Source organism: Opisthocomus hoazin, chromosome 1, assembly GCF_030867145.1.
Source record: "Opisthocomus hoazin isolate bOpiHoa1 chromosome 1, bOpiHoa1.hap1, whole genome shotgun sequence".
NCBI classification, from domain to species: Eukaryota; Metazoa; Chordata; class Aves; order Opisthocomiformes; family Opisthocomidae; genus Opisthocomus; species Opisthocomus hoazin.
In genome coordinates this window covers 115223060-115248473 of record NC_134414.1, presented here as the reverse complement: position 1 = coordinate 115248473, position 25414 = coordinate 115223060, and the positions used below count along the sequence as shown (strand labels likewise).

The following is a 25414-nucleotide window of genomic DNA, read 5'->3' as shown; positions in this document are numbered from 1 at the left end:
AAAGACAACCAAACACTGAGAGATGAAGGAGTGGGCAGATGGCTGGCTTTGCTTTGCAGAGGGGGAGCCAAGCCAGAGATGGGTCAAGGGAGATGACACCACCGATCGAAAAGGTGCCCTGTGACGGAAAGGTAGGAAAACAAACCACAGTTCCTGTGTCAAAGTCCAGCGCATTCATCAGGTCAGCATGATTCCAGCAACAGCAGCTGTAGGAGTAAAGGAAGAGGAAGCAGACCTAGGCATTAGTTGAAATGATTGATTGACAGAATTGTGAGGCATCAGGTGAAAAGAGGAAATAGGAAGTGGAGGACAGGATTATGGAAAAGCTGAAAGCAAAGCTTTTAACCTACAAACTTTCCCTTCAAATATATTTCAGATATGACTGCCAAAATAAGCTGTTGATTATAGCTTTATTTCCAATAAGAGACTTTTTTAAAATGTCTCTTATGTTTTTCAGTTTTATTTCACCAGCTGTTGGAAACACTGCGCTGTCTCTCAGTTTACGGAGATCAAAAAGTGTAGGCAGTGAAAAATAGTCTGCCACTTTGGAATAATTTGCAGCAGCAGGCATTCCCGGTGCAAATCAGAGTGTGAATCAGATGGCGATTTGGTGATCTCAAAAGAGGATTACTTTGGATTAGCTGTCCGGTGAAGCAGACGCTTTGTACAATGCAGCAGACAGCTCCACAGTGAGCCAATTTGTTGCTTGTTTTGTGGTGTGTGTTTGATTTTTTTTTTTAAGAACATTATTTTATCAAATGGATTTTCATACATTAATTAACAGTATTTTGACAGTGTTTGTGTCTATAAGACAGATGATGTGATATACTACTAAGCAACTTATAATTAACGGCCAGACTTTTGGGATTGGAGGCGTGACAGGCAGCAGCCTAAGCTGCATTTTGGTTGACAGCAGTTGCGTGTAGGTTTAAACACTGATTTGAAAGTTCTGTCTCGATTGTACGTTGCAGTTTACAGCTTAATTTGTGAGACAAGGAGCAGACAACGCTATCTGGCCAGGGTTCAGTCCCACTGGTTCTCTGGTTTAAGTCATTCATTTTAGTGATGCTTGAAGAAGAGGTTTATTACCATTTTACTGATAACATATGCTGCTAAATTAATCTGTCTTTCAGCTTAGTAGGGCTGTCACAATCTAAGTAACAAGGTGCTTAGAAACACTGTCTGTCCATATTGAAAGGGTAATGTCCTGTTTCTGTGGTTTAATGCTTGAGCCCATCACGCCTGTAGCTGTGAGGTCATTATTTCACACAGTAAATCTGTGTGCCACCTCCCTTTTGACCTAGGTTCTGGCCATTTACTAACAGAGATAAACCCATTGCTTGCTGCCTTCCCCACTTCACGAAGCTGGCGTGCTGGCCCAAGGAGCGCGTCTGTCCAGAGCTGGGCTCGGGGTGCTGCTGAGGGGTGGGAAGAGGAGCGAAGGACAGGAACTCGCTTGGGTATCGTGCACTAAAAGGAGGGAAATTGCACATAATCTGTGTACGAAATGGTGTCTGTTTCAGTGTGCAAAGAAGGCAGTCTTTGAAGGAAAGATCAAATTTTCTGGGCAGTATAAAATCCCATGGGAAAGAAGAGCAGAAGCAGCCAGCCGTTATTGTGACGATGGAAATGAACACGTGCTGAAGCTCTGGATCCAGGCAGCTTCACATCAAGGCAAGTCCAGATTCAGCAGCACTATCGTCTCCTCTGTTTAGACAGTAACAGCTCAAGACCATAGTGCTGGCTGTACCACCACCCCCTGTCCCCAGCACATCGGGGAGAGGTGCAAGCAAGCTAAAACTTCAGGATTCACGGCCGAAGAGCGAATTGTTCCTGTGCTCAGAGCAAGCCTGAGCAAGCGCTGGGAAGCGTGCTCCCTGCTCCTGTTAAAGGTCAGCCTGTTGTTTCTGATTCAGTGCCAAACTCATCGTTCTGCCAGGGGCTTCCTCCCCCATGTCATCAGCTTGATCTGTCCTTTGGACTCTGCAGCTCGCTAGGAGTAAGCGAGAAGAGAAGATCACGATCGCTGTCGAAGCTTCTTTTGAAACGGGCGGAAGGGCTGTTTCCCCGGTGCCTGCTGTCCTAGCTGAGACACCAGTTTCAGCCATGAACAAAGTAATATGAAAAGCGACGGGGAGACTCACACCTCTAAACTGCTGGGATGGAATGAGGTCACGTTTGGCAAAAGGCATTACATCAGCTGGAGAAATCCTCCTTTAACAGAAGACTCTTGCTGGCCACGCCATATGTGTATTCTACCCTGCCTGTTCAAAACCTCCGGTGAAAGCCTCTTTATCCACTGGGGCTGTGACAAAGATGTTCAGGTATGTTTCTGCAATAAGCAGTATAAATACATGTTGTCTTTTACATGTATTTGTAATGCACCTCGGTATGTTCTCACTCATTTACAGTGTACTGCTGCTGAAACGTACCATTGATCTTCTGCCGTAAAGCCAGCGTCAGAATCTGTCTTTTTAATATGAGAAATACTTATTCAAAGACATGGAAATGTGGGCTTGCAGGAATTGGTAGAAGGACTATGATACAGGACCCAGTCTTCTCGGTTGCTTTAGGAGTGTTGTAAACCCACGTGTACTTAGAATACAATGTTAGTAAACGTAAATGAGAAACCTTAGAAGAATAACAAGTAAGACTTAACAAGTTTCCCTCTAGTGACAGGTTGGGAACCTGTGGATGTGTACGTGACACAGAAAGAGGTGACACCAGTTTCTTATAAAATATGTTTTCTTCTCTTAAAATTCCTCCAAGACATGACAAGGTGCTAAAGGCACCTGAATCTTGGCACCTGCAATCATTTATCATCATAATAATAGTAAATAGATTTGCTTATAAAATCTTCCTGTCCCTGCAAATGATTCCAAGCTGCCTGGGCACAAGTACAGCCACGTACCTAAGGAGATGTTTGGTTTGTGCATGTGAACAGTTTTACTGACATCACGTGTCTGAAGTTCTGCATGTGATATTCCCAAGCATGTGTTAGTTCACCATACAAAAAGCAAAAATCAGATCTATATATATGTATGTACATGTATGTGTATATATATGCAAACACACACACACATGTATATATCTGTACAAAAGCCACTGATCTATATGGCAACCTACGAGCAGTTAGATGGATTTCTGAGCGTTGCCCAATTGTACTGGACCCCAGCCTCTCCCAGCTTCCTGAGATACGCGCACCAAAAGGTGCAAACAGGTCGGCGAATTGAGAAGGCATTCACACGATGACAGGATGAATGACAAACCTGTAGTGAATACACGTAAATACCTAATAAGGACACGGCCATAACATGCGTGTTTGTGTGACAGCTGATTTTTTGCAGTGTTCAGAGACAACTGTGCTGTAGTTGACAGACAAGTAAACATTACGTACGTGCAAAGAGACAACACAGTCAGTGGCTTAGCTTTTCACTTGGAGACAAAAGGATTTCTTGGTATCATGTATTTTTGGTCTTGTAGACGAGGGGTTTTTTTGTGTAGAACATATTCCCCAAAGGAAGATGCATAAAGATGCAATGTGAAAGGATAAGAAGATAAATTGTCTTATATTTTATTACTAGATTCACTAACACTATCCTTACTAAACACAAATCTTATGCTGATGCAAACTGAACTTGGAGAAATCACAGCAAATTATAGAACCTGTGGCTGTCTGTCCCCCTTCTTTCCTAGGGCGTTAATTTACTTCTTGTTACGTTTCCACACTGGAAGTGACAAATGAATTTAGAGTGATAGCTGCTCAGCAGTCAGTGATATGTGTAGAAATTGGATTTGAAAGTAAGCGTGTTTTCTGGTCCAAGCTGGCTCCTGTGGCTGAAAATGTGACCAGCTTTTATTTTGCTGTGGTTAGAAGCTGCACCTGCAAGAATAAGTAAATCAGCAAAACTCAGGGTCGTTTCTGTTTCCTGAGCTCCTGAATGTCTTTGGGTTTAATGATATGTATGAAGCAGTCATAAATGTCAATATGCAGGAGTTTTCGGATAGCTTTACGTCTCGTTTCCAGTTCACCACCCATACACCATCATATCCCAGGTGTGTGCAGCTCTGTTCCACAGGACAACGCTCTGCCTTTTGTTTCCTATGGTGCTGTCACTGGTGCAGACCTTGGGGTTAACTGGAGCACGGGGGGACAGCACTTGGCTGCTCAACGTGTTTGAAAGGGGAGGAAAAGGAACATGCAATTACGGAAGTCTACCACCAGAGGGAGCCTTCGTCTTGCTAACGTTGGTAGGCAGACTGCACAAAGCAGTACTGCATTTCTGGTCTTGTAATGGCAGTTTTTACAGGTAGTAAATTATTCCTCTTTAGGTATCAGGAGGAGCGAAAAGAATGGAAATTCACGGCACCGATAGGAAACGTAAATGCTGCATGTGTGTGTGTGTGTGTGAGCGTACACGTGTATACAAATCATTTTTATTGCATGCTGGGTCCTGTGGCCACTGTCAGGACAGCTTGGCAAATGCTATAACTAATGGCAACTCGGGGGAAGCTGGTGCGAACCGAGTGACTCGTATCTACAAAGGTCCTGATCTGATAACAGTTCCTTTGGTTTTAGCTTGGTCTCCTGGTATGGCCAAGAGATTGAGGGACATCTTGTGGAGGGTGGGAGGGCGCTCGGAGTTGAGCCGGCTGAGTGGGGACCTGCACTGCACGTTTCTCCTTTGCCACGAAATCGCAGGCGTAACCTTGCTCTGGGAATACAGCTTTTGGTTTCCACCACTGACATGTGACGCAACAGCAAAATATTTCTTACACGTGTGCGATCACATCTTCCTTCAGGTTTGAAATACTCTTTTTGATCCCTCTGGATTTCTTAAGCAGAAAACCAGCTTCCATGAAATGGACACAACTTCACAGGAATTTTTGTTTCACTTTTCATTTATCTGCTTGGTAGAGCTTGGAGTATATTTTACCTGATGTCTCACTTTGTTTTTGGCAAAGACACCTCTGGCTCAGGAAGAATGGCAGGTGGGTTGAAGCCCTGAAGCTATTTCCGGGAAGTGTCGTGACACGTTTGCAGGCTTCCCGGCTCCCTTCCTGGGTGTATGATGTTGCCAGGAGGATACTGGGCAAAACGGACCTTTGCTGTAGTCCAGCAGCTCCACCAACCTTGTGGATACAGGTGAAGCAAACCCCTCTCTGCCCTCCCCACCTCCAATATCCCTTCTTCATTTTTATTGCAAAAGAGTATTTGCAGTTTTCGAGGTGAATGATACCATCTTCACGTGATCCTCCCGAGATCTGTGTGGAAATGGATGGAGACCTTCAATGAAGCAATGCTGTCCTTCGTTCTCATAGGAAGATGATTGTTATCGTTCAGTTCTTTCGCTTAACTGGCCCTCACCAGTCCTTCCCACATTAAAACTTCATTCCATGCTGAGGAATAGGCATGTTCAAGCCTGTAAGGAAACACTTCTCACTGCAGATAGAATAACTGGAACTGCCTCTGTGCTCTTCCAGAAACCATTTTGTCCTAGGAATGCCTGACCTAGGAATTTCTTACTGTCTTTTAAATACTTCTCATTGCAAAGACTCATTGTACTCAACACCTTTCTTTTTTCTTTTTCTTTGGTAAGAACAGGTCAAACAGCTTATTAAACAGCCACCAAAGCAACACATATCCTCTGAGCCAAACACATGACTAAAGTCCACACGATCTAACTGCACGTACATGTGGATATCCAAGAAGCCCTTGAAGAAAAGGAATCATAGAATCATAGAATCATAGAATCATAGAAAGTTTTGGGTTGGAAGGGACCCCTAGAGGTCATCTAGTCCAACCCCCCCCGCAGCGAGCAGGGACACCACTAACTAGCCCTGTCCAACCCGGTCTTGAATGTTTCCAGGGATGGGGCCTCCACTACCTCTCTGGGCAACCCGTTCCAGTGTTTCACAACCCTCATTGTAAAGAATTTCTTCCTTATATCTAGCCTAAACCTACCCTGTTTTAGTTTAAAACCATTACCCCTCGTCCTGTCACTGCTGTCTCTACTAAAAAGATTGTCCCCATCTTTCCTATAGGCTCCCTTTAAGTACTGAAAGGCTGCAATCAGGTCTCCCCGCAGCCTTCTCTTCTCCAGGCTGAACAAGCCCAACTCTCTCAGCCTGTCCTCATAGGAGAGGTGCTCCAGCCCTCGGATCATTTTTGTAGCCCTCCTTTGGACCCGCTCCAACAGTTCCATGTCCTAAGGAGCATGCTACAGGTCATGTGGATTATTCTGGCAGGTTGTAGCAAGCCAACTTAGTTACAGCTTGTCTTGAATGCTGTATTCTGGGTTCTCATTTTGTGTGTGTGTGTGTGACTAAAAAATAACAACACTGACAGCCAATAATTTTCATGAAGTCCTAAAAAACCTAAGCTATTAATTGTGGCTTGGGATTCACGTAAACAAATCTTCAAACTTCAGAGGTTCCTGCTAGGAATGGGTGACTGTGCTGAAGTCTACAGAACTTCTACTACAGAAGCAGGCTCTAATTTGTTTTGCTTACTTGAAAAAAAACATTGTGGAAGTAGATGTATTGCAATGTAGTTTTCAACAATTTGTTTTAACAGAAGTGGGCCTCTTAAATTCATTCCACTCTCATTTCCACCTCAGAGTGAGCTCTCTGTTCCCGAGCATTGCGTTAGCTTCTTGCTGTGAATCCTGTAGTATTCCAGCCCTTGGCACCAGTGAGGACAGACACATTGCTGCACCACTTGATTGACCAGATCTGTAATCAGGGCTGATCATATCAAAACCTCATCAGCTCCAAGTGAGGTTTTACAGTTGTTACAGTTCAGGGCTGTGCTTTAGAGAAAAGGTGAATCGTTATCTTGAATAATACAGGATTTGACACTGCAAGATATTGAACATCTTTGGTAACAGGTGATCTTCTCTTCTTGGCTACTTTCACCATTCAGAAGTATTGACACTTAAAGAAATCTTTATTCCTGTCATCAGTTTGTCTCTGCAGTCTTCTGCAGCCTCTCTGATAATTTAATGAAGGGCTCAGCATACGTGCAAAGCACAAGTGTTTCCTTCTTTCAAGCCACTGAGTTTGCATCTGAGACGGCGCGTGCCCCAGGGCTTCTCAGGAGAAGATTTTCCTTCCTGGAGAAAATCCTGGAGATCTTCCTTCCTTTCCAGGAAGGAAAATCTCCAGGATGCCGTTGGACCTGTCAGCACATGGCTGTGCTCAGGAGACTTTCAGTGGGTGTCAGGAGTATGGGGCCAGACTCTTTTCAGTAGTGCCCAGCGACAGGACGAGGGGCAATGGGCACAAACTGAAGCATAGGAAGTTCCATCTGAACATGAGGAAGAGCTTCTTCACTCTGAGGGTGACGGAGTCCTGGAACAGGCTGCCCAGGGAGGTTGTGGAGTCTCCTTCTCTGGAGATATTCAAGACCCACCAGGACAAGGCCCTGTGCAGCCTGTTGTAAGAGACCCTGCTTCAGCAGGGAGGTTGGACTAGATGACCCATAGAGGTCCCTTCCAACCCCTACCACTCCGTGATTCTGTGACTCAGGCACACAGCTCAAAGTGTGCAAGTGCTGATGTCTCCTGAGGACACCTCGTTCTTCAACCGGGGATGTAAACGTGTGAAAAAAAGCATTTCGAAACCTCAGCAGACTGACTGTCTAGCTATGTCTGTGGATTCAGCTCAGCGCTTTTGCAATTGCTCTGCAAAGGGCAAGGTGTGATCCTGGAGCAGGGTATTGCCCCGGGCATGGACGCTCCCAGGGCCAGCCATGCGATGCTGCCCTTTGAAGCGGTGTCGACCCAGCCGTCCGTCAGACGGCACTGTGAATCAGCTCGGGGAGGTGATTTGTTTGGAAAATACACCAGCAAAACACAGGGCCACGGGGAGCTGTGCCCCCCCACCTGCAAAAGCAGAGGAGGCTGCACGAGGAAGGAGATGTGGAGAAACCTGGGAAGGCGGCAAGCCTGCGAGTGGGCACCGACCCCCTGGTTACAACGTGCCTCGCCACGAACAGAGTGATACCGTTATACCTCTCTGCCTTCCTTCGTGTCAGGAAGTTGGCACAGGGAGCAGCGGGCACAGTGAGCAGTCAGCACAGCGAGCAGCCAGTTAGCACAGTAAGCAGTTGGTTAGCAGAACGAGCAGGGTGTGAGGTGGCAGCATGGGCTTCCTCAAGCCCGTCTCGTGCCCCGGGCATGCACAGAGCGTCGGCTGGCCAGCTGCACCAGCTCATCCCCGTCACCTGCCTGACCTTCCTCCACCCTGCCCCGGCTCGGGCACTCCTCTGTGAGCCAGCGGGACCGCAGCGAAGGCTGCGGCTGGTTTTCCGCCCCTTTGATGAGCGGCTCCCAGAAGGGGCTGGCGAAGTCCGGGGCTGGCTCGGCAGCAGCGGTGGGGAGTCAGGGTGCTCTGGTGCTGGCGGCGGGGCAGCGGGGACGCCTTCGCTTGGCCCAGCTGGCCGGGAAAGCACCGTGCCAGCGTGAGGCAGCCTGCTTCAAAGGCTGCCAGGCCTGGAGGCTGTCGGTTTGCCAAGAGACCGAGGTATTGGTGGAGTCACACCCTTGCTGGCTGAGGGCTTCTGGACCTGGGTGAGAAAGCATCCTCCATTTAGTAGCGGCGAAGAAAATCCCTGAAAACAACAGGGACTACAGCGGTCAGGACGTCTTTTCAATTACGCTGTCATCCCCCAGCGTGCCTGATCTGTCTTGATAGATTTCAACACTTCTCCCTGCAAATGACTCCTCCATCCTTTCCAGCTGTACCTTTGCAGAGTTTATAAAGGGAAAGTGACACGCTAGACGAGCTGCTCTGCCCTGCCATCAGAAATGCCAGTGCCAGGTTGAGAGTTTACACTGGGTCTTTGAAGTAGAGGACTGAAAAATTACTTTACTTCCTTTTCTATCCATATTTTGGCCCAGGGCTTCCAATTGCAGAGTGTATCATCAGCTCAAGACATACCATGAAGTAAATAGTGGCTCCAAAGAGCAGCAGTTCAGAACAAAAAAGTGGCATACAGTCTTGTGATATCCAATAGCTGACTCATATCAAAGGGAACTTTTACAGCTAATTTCACACCGCGGTTGTGGTGGGAGGAGAAGAAGGTTACCATCAGATTCAAACTGCAGAGCAACACAAACAGATTTACCCTTCTGAGGCAATGAAAAAAGCCATCCTGTTACGGGTGACCAGGCACCACCCTTGCTTGCTGATATTTTGTCCAGCAAGACTGCTTTCAGCTATGGACAATGAAAGGAGTTGCCACTGGGTCTCAGGCAATTTTGAATTTGCCAGAGCAAGGACCACAGTGCACAAAACACCAGTTTGTAAATAAGCCTGAAGAATGCTGCAGTCCATTTCAGAGGCTTTCTGGAAGGATTAATCCTTTCAAACAGCTGAGAAGCAGTGAATAATGACACTAGTGCATAGCATACAGCTGTAGAGGTCTCCGACACAAACACATTAAACTTTGCAATTGAATGCAGTATTTGCCACATTTTGCAGTTGAAGAAACAAGCACAGATAGATAGGTTACTGGTAATGGATTTGCCTGTGGTCATCCCTAAAAATCCAGTAACACAGCTAGATCATTATCGAAGACAGTTGCATGGTCTTGCTCTGACCAGCTTTGGCTCCGATCAGCAAAAGAATAATGCAAGGCAAAATTGATGCAAGACAGTGCAACTGCAACAGGAGGTGACAGTGAAAACCCTGAGTGCGTCCCCAGCCTACTGGTAGACTGATGAAGGTCGGTAGTCACAAAGTGAGTGGCTTTATTACTGTGAAGGAGCTTTAGCCCGAGAGTCCAGTGCTGGGCTCAGCAGTACCAGAGATGTACTGGAGAGAGTCAAGTGAAGTGCCACAAATATGATTAAGGGACTGGAGCATCTGTCCTTTGAGGAGAGGCTGAGAGAGCTAGGGCTGTCCAGGCTGGAGCAGAAAAGACTCAAGGAGATGTGATCCACGTGTATAAATCACAGAGTCATAGAATCATTCAGGTTGGAAACAACCCTTAGGCTCATCGAGTTCAACCGTTAACCAACACTGCCAAGTCCCCCACAGCACCTGCTGGAGGAGTAAAGAAAAGGGCTCTTGTCAGTGGTGCCCAGTGATGGTGTTGTCCCAAAAGCGGGATCATATACCTGGTGTGCAGTACGCCAAGACACACACAGAGCGGAGGCCTTGTCTTTATTGCATATTTGTGCAGATATGGGCGCTAGGTGATAATTGCACAAAGCTAGCACACCTCTTAGCAGAGTCACAACCACTACTCTTACAAAAACAAATAAATTACTTGTTAGTGTCTGGTTGGTTCATCATGTTACACACTTCGCTTAGAAGTATACTCCTTCCTTCTTTAACTGTGCATGCTCGCACCCCGGGGGGGAAGCAGTCTTTTTGGTTCTGAATTGAGTCGGTGGTCGCGATCTCCCCCTGCCCCCTTTACCTTTTTCCTAGCTACCCTAGAGTTTTGTTAATTTCATGCTTCTTAGGCAATCATCCAGCTTTCGGCACCTTCTGGGCTGGATGTTCCCCTTTTATCAGTCTGTTAGCTCCTCTTCAAAGGCATAATCGTTAGTAAGGCATGCGTTGTTTGTGCAAAGTAGTCAGGCCTAAATTAAACAGTGTCACTACAGCCTAAGCATCTCTGCCCCGTGTCATTACAACCTAAGCATCGCTGTGCTCTGAATATTTCTGTCCATAATCAATGGGATGATGGGATGTGATGGGCACAAACTGAAATACAGAAAATTTCATTTAGTGTAAAAAAACCCACTTTTCTTCTGTGAGGGTGTTTGACTTCTGGAAGAAGATGCTCAGCGATGCTGTGGAGTCTCCATCCTTGGAGATATTCAAAACCTAGCTGGATGCAGCCCTCAGCAGCCTGCTCTGGCTGACCCTGCTCTGAGAAGGGGTTGGACCAGGCGATCTCCGGAGGTGTCTTCGTGCCTCAGCTGGTCCTTATTGGGGGCTGTGTGTGAGTGAGACTGACAGCCAGCACGAGGGCTGCACAGCGGCCCACAGTCAGTGTGTGCCATTCATTTCCAGGTCATAATTTAGTCCTTGTTTGCTGGGCCAGCCTCAAGCCTGTCTTGGGAACCATGGCTCCGTTGGAGCAGCATGAATTTGCCTTTCCCACAAGTGTAAGCAAAGATGTCAGTGGGATAAGTGTTTCTGGACAGATCTGATCTTGTGTCCAAATAGGATGCAAGAAGGGAATATGGTTGCTTTTCTCCTGTCTTAAAAACAGTGATAAGGCACTGCAGAAAACACAGCACGTGCAGCTAATTTTGCAAAACTAAGTGTTCTGGTTTCACAGAATCACAGAATGGTAGGAGTTGGAAGGGATCTCTAGGTATCATCTAGTCCAACCCCCCTGCCGAAGCAGGGTCACCTACAGCAGGCTGCACAGGACCGCGTCCAGGTGGGTCTTGAATATCTCCAGAGAAGGAGACTCCACAATCTCTGTCTCTTGGCAACAAGTTTGCCATGACAGAGCTGAAGTCAGCAGCACAACATGGTCTGTTAGTCGTGATGAGACAGCCTTTGCTCAGACAATCACACGCGGTTTTGTTTCTGTGCTTTCCTCCTCTTCCCCCTCATTCCCACGGCAGGTGGGACTCACTGAAGGGGCCACCAGAGACCAGGTCGTTTAAGCTTACTCAGCGTTCGACCGGCCTAGGCGCTCGCGTACTGAGAAACCACGCCAGATTTGGGGCTGAGGGCAGCAGCCGCAGCGCAGGGGGCTTCTCGGGGGGAGAGGGTTGGTCAGCTGTGAGCGCAGCTTCGCAGGACAGGTGAAGGAGCCCTTCCAGCAAAACCTTGGTGATGGGGACGGGCTTGTGCAGCCGAACCAGCGACCGAGGCAGCACGTTACCATCAGGCGAGCTTGAAACCTGTAATTCTAGGCAGTGCTATTTTCTCTGCTTATACCAGCTATGTAAAAATGTGTATTTTTTTTTCAAGATATAACATGCAGCTACAAGCAAGTTTTATAAAAAGAGCAGTCTTGCCCCAGCCACACCTTAGAAAAGGTCTGTGATGAGCAAACGAAGCTGAAATGTTCACAAAGCCCTGCAGAAGACAGCACTGTGTGCTGAAGAATCGATGTACCGACGTTGAAGGTTAACATAAATAATATAAATGGTGATTAAGCTGTGTGCGTTTAGCAGGGCGAGAAGCTGCGCTTCCCATTTAGCTATGTAGTGTCTAGGATCTGCCTCTCCGATAACAACACGAAGAATATGAAACACAAATCGGCAAAGCCGTGAGCTGACCTTCAGCGAGAAGTAACACATCCTCACGGTGACCTCCTCAGCAGGGCCTGCTCATCTCCTGCGGAAGATGACGCTGAACCGGTCGTCCCACTGTCACTGCTGGGACTGTTTTGAAGCACCTTGGCCAGGTAAAACAATGAATATACTTGTGATTGAGATATGCACATATATAGGTGTTTTATTTACGCATAAACACTAACTATTACCAAGTCTAAATCTGATCTGCCTTTGGAAGAATATTTTTGTCATCTGATTTTTCCTGTGTGGAAAACCTCATCTTCTAAATGATGTGCAATGTAAGAAAATGAGTAGAATACCAGAGCTAGCAAAGAGATTACATTAACCATGATGCAGCACCAAACACTAAAATGTTGAATCTAAACATTAGGCATTTAATTTTGATCAATGCAGTTAATTAACAGATTTTTTTGTGACTGAGCAGAAATAAGAAAACGGATGAAAGGAGCTGGCTACTGGTTTTGTTTTACTGGCACTGTAGGACACCATCGCATTACTGGCAGCAATAGTTGGTCTGCTTTCCTCATTGGATCAATGTCTTTGACTCAGATGCCAAAACTGAAATTCTTCTTTAAGTGCTATGTTATTTTAACAGGTTCAAAAATTAAGTGCGAGCCAATGACCTTGGCCATTTGTCACATGGAAAGAAAACAAGTGCAATTGTTCATGAGCAACAGGGCATGTTCGTACAGTGTCTCAGTGGCCGAGCCACAGTGCCCAGGCTCTGAGCATCGTCAGGCTGCTCTCACCCACCAGAAAAATAATGCCCTGCGTACAGGCTGCTCCTCCTTGCCCCCAGCCCTCTCCCTGGCAAGCCCAAGCACTGCATGCAAGACAGCACAATGACAACGCCACTGTCAGCCCCTCTCTGCTGGGTGGAGAGACTGGAGGGAGCCAGTCCCACGCCTGCTGCTCACAAGCCCAACTCTTGGGGTCCAGACAGAGCCATCTCAAGTGAAGCAGAGCTACAGCTTAGTTTGGGAGGTGTGGGGGCTGGAAAAGTCTGGACTTCCTCCCACTCCTCCTCGTCTCACTCATCTCAGGGCAAAGTCTTAGTGGAGACAGCTACAGAGGTAGCTGAGTGTTGACAGGGGCTCGCTGAAGGGCAGCCTTATGCCTCTTGGGCATGTACATGGACTGCCTCCTCTGAGGTTATGATCACCTGTTAGTTACTGTAGTGAGAGGTGTTATTAATATCTTTTCTTAAAAAGCTAAGCAAAAGAGAAAGGCAGCCTTGCCTTTCCTTCACTTTCCTCTGCCTGTTAATATATAGCACTACAGTGCCTTCAAAAGTGAATCTCCTTTCCTTCTCAAGAGTTGGTCATGCAGAGAAAATACAGTTTTTGAGAAGCGAGCAGTTTGGATGGAACTGTTGTACGGGAATGCTTCATAAGTACATACAGCAATAAAAATAAGTGCTCATTTGCTGCTGGGAAAAAAAAAGATATACAGGATGATTTCAGGTTCACCTGCCTGCTGGTTGGTGGTGTATGTGAGTGCATCTTTCCCACAACTGGATTCAGCGCTTTTTAAAGCTTTTTTTTTTTTCCCCAATAGCTATGATTCTACAAAAGGATGATTTTTTTTAGAAGCATGTTTTTGAAAGGAGAAGGAATTTCTACCTTTTCTTTTTTGGGCGGCTGGGGGGGAGAGGAGAGAGAGACGTAGCAGCAGCCGCAGCAAAGGGGGACATTACTTGGCTGTCGGTCGTCGCGGCCTGAGCAGCGGCCCGAGGTGAGGGCACACAGCGAGGTCTCGGGACCCTGGCTCCCTCAGCCACCGCCCCCCTCGACCCGGCCGGCACCCGCAGCTGCTGCGCTCACGGGTGCCAGCGGGCACAGCCCCGCGCGTTGCCTTCTGCTGCGCAGCGCCGGCAGCAGTCAGTTGTCAGAAGATTGTTACACATTGTCTCAGGCTTGGGTAATGGAGCTTTTGGGCAAAGGATACGGTTCCGCTCGTTCTGAACGGCAGCTGCATCAGCGTTAGGGAGGATGCTGACGCTTCTCGAACTCTTTGAAGCCTACAGAGTGCTGAGAGTGGAGAAATATTGCATGTTCCAAAGCTAATTGCAAATTCACACCGTATTATTCCTTCACCTATCTCCACGTTGAAAGACCATCTATCCTTAAATAAAGTCACCTGTACTCTTTCAAGATTAACCACACAAAGAACTTCAAGCGATGGGACTTCAAACAAACCTCTAGTCAGACAGGAGCACAACTATTTTTCAGAAGTGCAGCCCACATAAACACATCTGTTCGGGATCACTTTTTAAAACCGTCTTGGGAAAGAAGTCCCTTACTGTTTATTTCAACGCACGGCTCTAAACAGAATAATTTGCAGTCTATGATCTTTTCTTTTTGAAGCCTGGTTGCCTTGGATTTTGAATTCTAATGAATATATCTACTGGAAGCCACAAACTCCCCTCTCCTCCCCTAACCCCCTAAAAACTGACTTCCCACAGCATTTTGTAGCTTCAGCAGATTGGCAAAAATCATTGAAAAGCTGAAAAATGCAGAACTATTTTTTGATAGCTTTGTCTTCCTTTAGAAGAAGAAAGTCTTATGATTTAAAGCTGGCATTTTGCTTCATAGAGTGCTTATTTCTTCTGCTATTATCAGGAATAAAAAATATTTTAAAAAGGAATTGCTGGAATTGTTCTGCTCAGGAACCTGTACCAAACTGGCGTTATTAAAAAAACAACCCAGTCTTCAGCCATGTTTCTTCACTTATGGGATACAATGATTCACACTTTGTACCATACACCATTATATATACACTTTATAGGTACGTGCTGTATACAGAGGTCTTGTGTATCCTTACCAGACGTCAATGAAGGCTGCTATGTGCTTGAGTGACCACAGAACCAACACACTGACTCACACGTATTCAAAATACACAGAAAAGCACAAGAAATGTTTAGATGCTATCAAATAAGAGGCAGAAAAAATTCTTAGCCGAGTTCTCATTTTGGATATATATGAATATATCTCATCAGCTTTATGAATACAGCCACATAGACACACCACGCAGCTTAGACTGCAAAGGCTACCTCTATCCAAAAACCTGTTTCTGCTTAGTCTCTCGGTATTGCAATCTACTTTTGAAATAAGGATGAAGAGGACGATGAAGATCTTGAAGCTGTTGCAACAGACGTTCACGTATGAGTTGCTCCAGGACCAGCCTTGGTAGGCCTTTGATTACTGCTGGGGATTTTACACACAGGCATCTTGATCTGGAGTCAACACAGTACCTTAGGAATATTCCAAGTTTCAGTGGAACTTACATTAATTATGCTGCTGTTATAAAACTAAATGCTACAATGAGAGTGTGTTTAAATGCTAGCCTAAGACACAGACTACGTTTTCAAGAACTGGAAAAGGCACTGTTGGGTAATGTCAGATTTTAGACCTGCTGGAGGTTATGATGGTACAAAAGAAGTGTTCCAAAGACTCCTTGTGGTTTTGCATTGGATGTATTGACCACTCTTCTTGTTAACCTCAGCTCTTGTGTGTGACCTCAGTAATATTAAAAAGAAAAGCTTGCAGCTAAACTTCCATCCGGGTAAGCTGGTGTTTCTCTGCCATTCCCCACAGCTGGTCAAGAGCCCCCATACAAGTTTAACAGCGACACTGCTGCTGCTTTCAAGTGAAACATCACTGGTTCAATTAATGCCTCCCTCTGACAGACTGGTGATCTATAGATCCCACACGTTCTGAAAAGATGACATCATGGGATTGTCTCTGTAACCCAGCAGGAGCTGCTCTGCTGCCGCCTCAACCCACAGCAAGAAATCAACTGGAAACCTGGTGTGTTGGCCTCGGCTTGCAAGGACACCATGGGATTGCGTTACCAGCACCAGAGCATCTCAAGAAGTGAACTCCGTTGCAGCGGTGGAGGAGCGAAGCCCATCTGCTGCAGCCTGGTGGCTCCTCCTCACTCCTAAGCACCAGGCAAGGCTTTGCTTGTGGTGGGGCATTCCCAGGCAGACTCACTCCCTGCTCTCCCTCTGCCGACCCTTCCATGTGACCCTGTCCTGCGGACTTTTCTCTTTCCTCGTAGGTGGAAAGACTGTAGAGGGCTTCATAAAATCTCCTTGAGCCACATCATCTGCTAAAGACTGAGATTTTTTAGCTTTCTGTCATATTTTTGTCAAACTTGGGTAAAAATTAGCAGACTCCTGAGTTACTAGGGTAGAGTGAGTAAACAGGTCAGATGCACAGAAGCCTTCCCTTGTTAGGTATTAGGTGATTATTAAGAATCACACACATTTTTCATCAGTGTTAAGTAGTATCTTCCCCAAAATAACATATTTTGAACATTTTCTTTAGTATGTAGGGAGGCCCTTTTCACCTTATGATCAGCTGCACTTAATTAAAAGGTAGCATGTTCCCTGACCTGATCTTCCCTTGGGCACTTCCATTAGACAAAGGCTATGTATGAAGGAGCATTGCCTTTTGTGTCCTCCTTCTTAAGACAAAAAGAATTGAAGCTTGCCTGCATAACTTCAAAAGATGAGAACTGCAAAACCAATGTGCCTAATCATTCTTTCTGCTAGCAGAGGGGCACATAGGTATGCTACTGCAAATTAAGTATCAGGATTTTCTTTTTCCTTTTCTTCTAGGTGTACCGGTACCACATCTGGCATACATTTAATGACAACTTTAAATTTCACAGTTAGGATGTTTTTGTCGCCATTTGTACACAAGCGCAACTTCCTTAACTTTGCAAGTCATCACCTTCGCTGCACATTTACGGCCTGGCACACAGCAGTCAGGTTTCTGCTCCCCCGAAATTCTCGACCCGTAGCGCTGACACCTGTCCGTGGCACCAAGGACATTTGCTGCGTGCTTATCCCAGACCGTAACAGTACCCCTACACCTACCCAGGGGCGGCGTTTGCCACATGGACGGACGCAGACACCTCTCACTGCCCGAGTCGCTACGCCTGGGCGCCTGCAGCCGTGCACAGAGGCTCTGCAGGCGAGATACACGCCGGTGCATGCTGGTTTCTCACACACACACGCGCACAGGATCGGCAGGGCTTACTGAGCTACGGGGCTACGCGCCAGCGCGCCGACACCCCAGAGAGGCGCTGGAAGAGCCGCTGCTGGGCGGGCAGGCATCAGCCGGGAGGGTGGAGGGGACGGGGAGCGGCGTGGGAACAGGGCTGCAGACCTCGGGGACTGCTGCGCCGCGCTCGCGCGCCAAATCCGCCGGCACAGACAACGCGACCGACTGACCGACCAGCTGTCAGCTGTGGGCTCCACACCCTTCGTTTCTCCCCAGTTTCCTACCTTTCCACGTTCAAGCGTTACTCCTGAATCCTTAGGCTACCAGTGAGTTGCTCTGCCAACAATCCCACCCCAGCCTGTAATTTTGCCTCCCACATGGCAGCACCATTCCCGAAATGCGCGCGGGGGTTCGGCTGCTGTGCCCGGGAGCCAGGCAAGGCCAGCGGCCGAACGGCAAGGGGGCGAGCGGGGAAGGTACCGGCAGGTTTCCAAGAGCGCAAGCTGGGTGTCAGAGGGGCAGAGAGGAAATCTGCAGGCGTTACAAGCGCTGAGAAGTTAACTGTGATTGTGTTGTTGTTCTTTGTGCTAATGAAAGAATGATGGCGTTCCTCAGGCTTCTCACGGCAGCTCAGGAGCGGAGACTGCAGGGAGCAGAAGAGGATGCCAGCGCAGGCGATGACCAGGAGGGGTCTGACGTGGCTACCTTCGGAAGGGGCCTATGGAAAAGAATTAACTACGTAATTACACTTTCAACTGGCAAATTAATTTGTTCTCAGTAACTGAGGAAAACAGTCCTTTAAATAAACATTCAAGCAGACGGTAGATAAACAAGTGACTGCAAGACATTTCCTGCAGGTTTCAGGATTCTACGGCAATGAGAACTGTATGGAATACACATTAAATGGAGGTGAAAAACCCGATAAAGTTTGCCTTTCATTTCACCATGGGATCCACCATTGACTTGTGCTGTTATTACACTACTAAACAACAACGGTAATTTAGTAGCATCCTTGTTTTTTCCACCCTACTGCAGAATTTAACATACCTCGAGAGCTATGGCCACTGGCATTCCTACTTCCCTTCATCCCAACACACCGTCTTAACGTAACATCCTTAGGAAATAGTTGTTTAAAAACTTGAGGCCAAGAGATGGTACCACAGTTAATCACTGCAAAACAAAAGTGAATAGAGGACTGCTTCACGCAACACAATAACAAAAAAAAAAAAGGACTTTTTAAAAAGCTAATAGATGTACTTGCAGACTTTATGAATTTAAACAGTTTCTTTCTTTAGCCAGAAGCATGATTTTGAGATGCTTTAGAACCGCAGCTGTTGTGTCAAAGTTTTCTTAATATACAACCCAACCGACTTTAACAGCTTCAATGCTATTATTACAGACACAGTTTCCTGAATGTTGTTTTGGTTATACATCACTAATTTTATACCCAGTAAAAACCAGAAACAACATTTTACTCATTCTTAAAACCAAAAATCCCAGGGAAAAATTAATAAAGTAAGCAATCTGCTATTCTGAAAAAGAAATGAACAGATTGCTTTGTTACATTTCCCTCAAAATTAAGTATCAGTATTTAAGTAAGTCAACCTAAATCTAATAATTGCAAATCAAATTTAACTGCCCGTGCAATCTATTACATATTTGCCACACGTAATTAGCATTTTCAATTTTGGCATAAACTGTTGCATTATCTAGAAAGTATTATGTGGGAGAAATATTTCTAATAAAAGCAAACAAACTAAAGTCAATTCTGTTCCTAGGGTCTGGTTAACAACAAGGCAGCAACAAGCCCCAGGCCCGCTACCCACTTTCTGCCAGTGGCTCGCCGGCATGGGGACCAGCGCACGCTTTGGCATCCAGGGGTGCTGACAGCGTACCCCCACCCAAGTCAGGAAATGGGGAGAGCAACACGTCTATAACGCAGTTATCAAGTCGCTTCTAAAAAAGGAAGAATCTGTATGAAGATAACAGATTAATCTCTTAAATGGATCCATCGTTGCAGTATGCTCTTTTATACTCATACGGATCTCATTTTGATCAAGCGAGACTCCTCCTTGTGAACTTAATTACTGTCTAATGCAGCCTTAGATGCAGCCGTGTTCTCACTCGGGGTCTCCAGGTACTGCAAGACAAATGAAGTAACAAAAGCTTTCAGGATTGAGCTTGGGTGAATTTTTTTATTAGTAATATGTTCCTTTGTTAAAAAAAAAGAATTCAGTTTCTGCCCTGTAGCACTATTAACTGCAAAAACAAAAAAAATCTGTAGCAATTTTGTCTGTTTTCAGAGAGCACTTCATTGAGATCCTCCTGTTTACGTATGCCAGTTTCTCGCCAGTTCTTGTTACCATTTTAAATAAGCAACAGCTTATCATCCAAATGAAAACTGATAAGCTTTAAGCTGCTAGACCCTCAAAGTGGATTTTATTTGATATGTGTTCATAGCCTCAAATACCACTTTTGCAAATGCAAGTCTTCCCCCTTCTGTCTTGTTAAAGCTTGTTCACTACTTACTCCAAATACACGCATCTCGTGTATCTGAATACCCCAAGAATGAACATTTCACATACAGAACCAACTCCAGTTTCATGCACATTTTACCTCAGGTAGATTTCCCAACATAAGTCAGGAAAATGAAGCGGAAAGAAATCCCATGCGTGTGATGGTATGAGCATTTTCTGTAAGAGAATTATTTTAAAAATTACTTTAAACCAAGAACACAGCCAGTCTATCTTCTTGAACTCCTCCGAGCTACCCAGATGTGCAGCAGCAACCCCAGTTCAGAGCTGCCAGACAGCTGGGGTACCTGCTGACCTCTTCTGCATCTTGAGCTGAAGGAAAAAAAAAAGCTATTATAGTTAGGTTTTCTTTTCAGCACACATATACTAGGTGTATGCTTTCCTATTCCCCTGACTCACAACCATATTGAGGGCAAAGCATAAAAAAAATTTGTTTCTCCACAGCTTATGTGCCCCAAAAGTTATCCTTCCTGATTAGAATCCCTCTTAAAAACAAAGAGAACCCCCCTCAGCCTTGCCTGGATCAAACACCTAATCTGATGTAACAACAATAAAACACCTGGAAACGTTGTGCAAAGGACTGAAGTGTACAAGTTACGTTTTTAATTCCCACAAAAGCAAACAGCAGAAGCGTTAATTATAACCCAGCTCTCCTCACCGCCCAGTGAAGTGAAGACCCTGGTCGGTCTGAGCAGACGCCCAGGGAACTCTGGACCCAGGCTTGCTCCGACTGCACCACAGGCATTTTCACAGACACCAGCAACAGCCGCATTTCTCCCGACACCTGCAGTTATCTTAGTACTGCATTAATAAGGTTTACAGACAGACTTGCACATGGACATTAACCCATCTTCTGACAACTGTAATTAGGGATTAGCTGGTGCACAGTTACTTACAGGCCCACTCGCGTACACAAACAATGACGCTACCGGTACTTTCCCCTCCTGAACCACAAAATACCCAGACACAAGCAAGTTCACGTCCCCACTCGTGCATACTCTCAAGCTGTTCCAAACTCCTTTCAGGCCCCTTTGAGAAATGCACTATGGAGAAACAGTAAAATTAACCAACGTCTCCTATGTAATCTAGGTACCGCTATCCAGAGGGCAATCAATAAACCTAGTCTGAACTTCGGCTTATGTCTCAGCTTGTGTTTAAAGTCACATCTAAACCCTGCTTCATGCTGGTCATTCCTTCAGCTCAGCTATATAAATTATTCCATTTTCACTTAGAGTGATAAAACCAGAAAGCACAAAGACTTTAACTTGGGAGGAGGGTGTGTGTTTGTGGTTTCTCCCCCTCATCCCTGACTTTTTCAGTGCAACTGAGCAACCTTCAGTTACAAAAATGCAGCTCTACAAACAGTCTCTTTGGCAAAGATTAAGATTTCTCAGTACAGTAGACTGATGGAAGTTTTCAAAAAAGCAGAAGCTGTTCCGTTTTATACGTTTCAAAATTAAAACACTTCATCATAGTCCGATCCAACTTTGTAACAAAAAAGTCATAACACAGTAATGTAGTATTACAAATTTATTTAGTTTCTTCAAAGTAATTTTTCAGCATTGAAAATTTCACAAGTATAAAACAACTTCAACTTCTATGCATTAAAACCAAAGTATGGATTTTCTTTTTTAAAGGAAGTGCTGTGCTTTTTCTTTTTTTAAACATCTCTCATGAACAAAATTCTTCAGTTATAAAGCTGATAAAAATAAGTGATGCACCACCACATTTTTTTAACATGTGAAATTCATCTCTTTGGGAAACAAGACATTTTTTTAAAATTGTATCATGAAAGATACAGACCTGAAAAAACAATCATACACAAGGCATAAACATCACACAGAGTAATTCAGACATTTTATAAAGAGATCTGGAAAAGTACCTAAAAATAGTGACATTTATTTAGTATAAAATTTCAGTAATAAAATATTGCTCATAATAAATAAGAAAACATGAATTTCATTAATACTGTTCTCCCCTTAAAGCTCTCTTGGATGTAACATGATCAGATCTGATCAAAACTCAAATTTTTAATTAATCCTCTGTACGAAGGAGGCAGGTTTACAGGCTTCAGGCCATTCCTTGTTACAAACAATTTTATTTTCAACAAAACACAGAATTCATTTCAAGGCTCATGCATAGTTATGGGCAAAAGAAAAAGTAATCCCTAAGTGTGAATAAACCTTATCACAGTAGATTTTAATACTTAAAATATTTGCCTTTTTTGTTAAAACCAAAGTGGGATAAGACTTCTCATGGATTATGAATGCAGAGAAAGCTGCCCGAGTTTCCTCAAAAGCTTCTAAATATCTGTGCAGCTGTACATAATAGTTATCAAAGCTGTTAAGGAAAGTTAGCTCTGTAGGGGGACAGAAGCTGCATCCCCTTTATATGGGGACATTTGATTTCACCCCTGCTCGTCCCATCTGTAGACATGGCAGTTTGGAGCAGTTCTTCAGCAGCTGCTCAATAGCAATATGGCGGACGTTGAGCTCCGAGGCCAAAGAGTCCTTTTCCTGGACCTGCTGCGTCAGCTCTTCAAACACATCTGCAAGAACATCATCCGGTTAACGCACTCGGTCCCTGCACTTTCACACAGGCAAGCAGCAGTGCCAAACCTTACCACCGAAGAGGCTCAGACTTTTAAGTGGGCTCAAGCACAAGAACACCACTTCTCCTGGTTCCAGCCCAGCTTGGTGCATGCATTGTAAATTTACAAGTTTATAGTTTTAGGTCACCTGAGCCAAGGTGGATCAGTTTATAACTCGAAATGAACCTGATTCTGATTGTATCAGGAGTAGTGTGGCCAGCAGGAGCAGGGCAGTGATTGTGCCCCTGTGCCCAGCACTGGTGAGGCCGCACCTCAAACACTGTGTTTGGTTTTGGGCCCCTCACTGCAAGACAGACATTGAGGCGCTGAAGCGCGTCCAGAGAAGGGCAACAAAGCTGCTTAATTACAAAGCAACACAAACCCAGAACAGAGTATTGAAAAATTCTCACCCTGGATTTGCTTGAGCAGTTTTTCATTCAGCTGTTTTAACTCTCCAGGACTCATCGTAGTCACTGTAACAATAAAATCTGTTATTACTACTACCGAAGTCACGTAAGCATCCCTACCCAGACTCGTCTATTCTTAAATCTCTAAAAATGAGATGTGTGGCAGTAAGTCAGAGGCAACATTCTTTATCAGTCATTTGTGGAAAGTTCAAAAATTCTTTTATTTTGACATAGACAAGGATTTACTCCGTAAGAAATGTCTAAAAGCTGGAAACTCAGGTCCTCAGAACAGTAGTGTCCAGAATCAGAACTGCGTGTAAATTGCTTGACACCTTTAAATACTTAGCCTTCCTCTGACTGCAAAACATGGTTTCCACTGTGTAGCCCCTGCAAGCACGTCTAACTGTAGGCAAGTGGACAATTCTGAGGAAGTCCTGCTATGTTTGCAAGCCTACAGGAAGAAGCTTCGAGACAGAAATTTCAGTACAGAGGTACCTGTTTAGGCTACCAAGTTCTGTGCTTCATACATAGAAGAATAACAGATACAGTTTCCACTGAGTAGCAGTGACAAACGCTAAAGAAAAATCTTCGTCTGATACAAAGACCAGCATATAAAAATAGGTCTACTGCCCGCTTTCTTGTGCTGTATTCCCAGTGAGAACTAAAAGATCCTCTGCATCATTCAAAAGGCCTTCTGTGTCTCGGGGTATGTGTACATGGATCGTCCTCACAGAAAATACATATCAAACCTCAGAGGACGGAACGATGACAGTGTCCTACCCTGCCCTTGACTGCCAGCAGCGAGACGCTGCCCTGCTTCCCAGCCGTCCCTCAGCCCAGCCGCGGTGCTGCGCCTGCTGCTCGCACGCCCTCGGCAGCACAGGGAAAAGCGACCATCCCGATCACCACAGGAGGATACAGGGCACCGCAACAAGCCTTAAGACCTTGTAATTTTTAAATATTGTTTTTAAACAAGGCTGCAGCTTAGCAAAGCTCACTGCATACTTGAGAAAAACCTATGCTGCAATCGCGCAGCTCTTCTTCAGAGATTTCTCAGCGCAAGAGGTTTCTGTACTGTGAATTTGAAGCGTAAGTTCTGAAAAGGATGGGTTTTACCTTCGCACAGGACTACTCGGTTATCCTACGCCTTCTCTTTCAACCTTTCTCACATCTTGCAGTTGTGGGATATTAACTTTCCGTCGGCATTGCCAAGCTAAAGAAGTTGGCAATAGTTAAGAGAGCCTGCTTGTTACTCAAGACATGAGGCCACTTCAGAGTGAAGCAGATACACCTTCCTTGCTCCTCCAACAGCTAGGTACAGTGGTGCTCCTTCCTACCTCTGGCTACCAATACAACTGAAGATTCTTTTCTCACATCTTACCACCCTTTAAGCTCCATGAAAACCCAGATCGAATTTAATACAGCAATTGACGGCTTTATAAAAATTTCATGATTTTTCCCTCCCCTTTTATACCCAGCGGTAGGATGTTACTTCCCATTTCTTCATTATTAACATTTCATCAACTGTAGCAGATAGTCAGGTTCACACATTTCATGTGTGTATCAGGACAGGACTGTTTCACATCACATAATTCTGATACGGAAGGGAAAGGGAGAAGCAACACAACATCAAGTTTAAATGATAAAACATTACTCTATCCATAGCTGAGGTAAATTATAAAGAAATACTGACCAAGCTGTTTACAGTTACATTAACAACAGTTTTTTTTAGTAGACTTATGTCATTACAGTAGAGGTACTGCAATAAGAAGGTACCTAATTCTGGCAGAGAAAGTCTGACTAAGTTTTTCTCCAAAATATAAACTTTATATAATCAGAGTCCCTGATGAATGTATTTTAAAGCTAAATAGTGCAAAACATTAAACAAGTACTTACAATACAAAGCAAAAATGCCTCAATAGTGCATTATGCAGTCATAACAGAAGAAAAAAATGTGTTATCGTGTTCAGAACAGCTTTATGTTCCCCTGTCCCGAAATCAGAGATCAGAGCGATAAATTCCAAGTCACTAACTTCAGTCAGATAACCCCATAAACCAGGTCAAGCTTTCATAATTCCTGTTAACTGCTGTCCTGATTTATGTAATCCCAATTTATGACTCCAGAGGACAGGTGGTCACACAGCACAGCATATCTGTTTTGATTTATAGCTTCAAGACTACTAATTCATTACAAATGCAGTATGAAGCATCACACAGCAGTTAAATAAAATCCTTTCACAAAGAATGAGAAATGACTGAACTTTGCAAGGCCAGGTTTGCTAGCCTGTTAAAAAACCAGGAGCCTAAAGAAACTGATTCCAACTTTTCACAGTCACTCTTTCTCACTCAGCCTTCCAACATTCTGAATTCCATTATTACCTTGCTTTTCATCACCTAATTTTCCACTTAATATTTTACCAGCTTTTTCATCTTCTTTCTCACGTCTTGTGAAATTCAGAAACCCTCTTGAATTACCTTCCTCATCTACAATAGTAAGAGTGGATGTATTTCAGTTCAGGATCAGGCACTGTTCTAAAAAGCAGGATGGTAATCGCAGAGATCTCCAGGAACTTATTCCTAACACATTTCATGC

The 25414-nt window shown here is 45.0% G+C and overlaps 1 protein-coding gene and 1 long non-coding RNA gene across 10 annotated transcripts in view; one reads left to right on the top strand and one right to left on the bottom strand.

Annotated features, from left to right (window-relative positions):
- The first annotated feature begins 1965 nt into the window (after positions 1 to 1965).
- LOC142362843 (uncharacterized) lies at positions 1966 to 21368 on the top strand. 7 transcript variants are annotated; one of them, XR_012765320.1, is made up of 4 exons: positions 1966 to 2324; positions 11950 to 12388; positions 15875 to 16231; positions 16903 to 19062. It is a non-coding gene; the product is annotated as an uncharacterized LOC142362843 (long non-coding RNA). The 7 variants fall into 7 exon arrangements; XR_012765321.1 differs by adding an exon at positions 4966 to 5146 and having other exon boundaries at positions 15875 to 19062; XR_012765318.1 differs by adding an exon at positions 19069 to 21368 and having other exon boundaries at positions 1967 to 2324; positions 15875 to 18285.
- The window catches only part of C1H21orf91 (chromosome 1 C21orf91 homolog), an 18990-nt gene continuing 14906 nt past the window's right edge, over positions 21331 to 25414 (bottom strand). For 2 of the 3 annotated variants that reach the window (XM_075433565.1, XM_075433583.1), the window contains 2 exons: positions 22825 to 22887; positions 21331 to 22372 (listed from right to left, as the gene is read on the bottom strand). In XM_075433565.1, coding sequence (XP_075289680.1) covers positions 22212 to 22372; positions 22825 to 22887 — 224 coding nt within the window. In that variant the 3' untranslated portion in view covers positions 21331 to 22211. The other variant, XM_075433574.1, reaches the window with a different exon arrangement.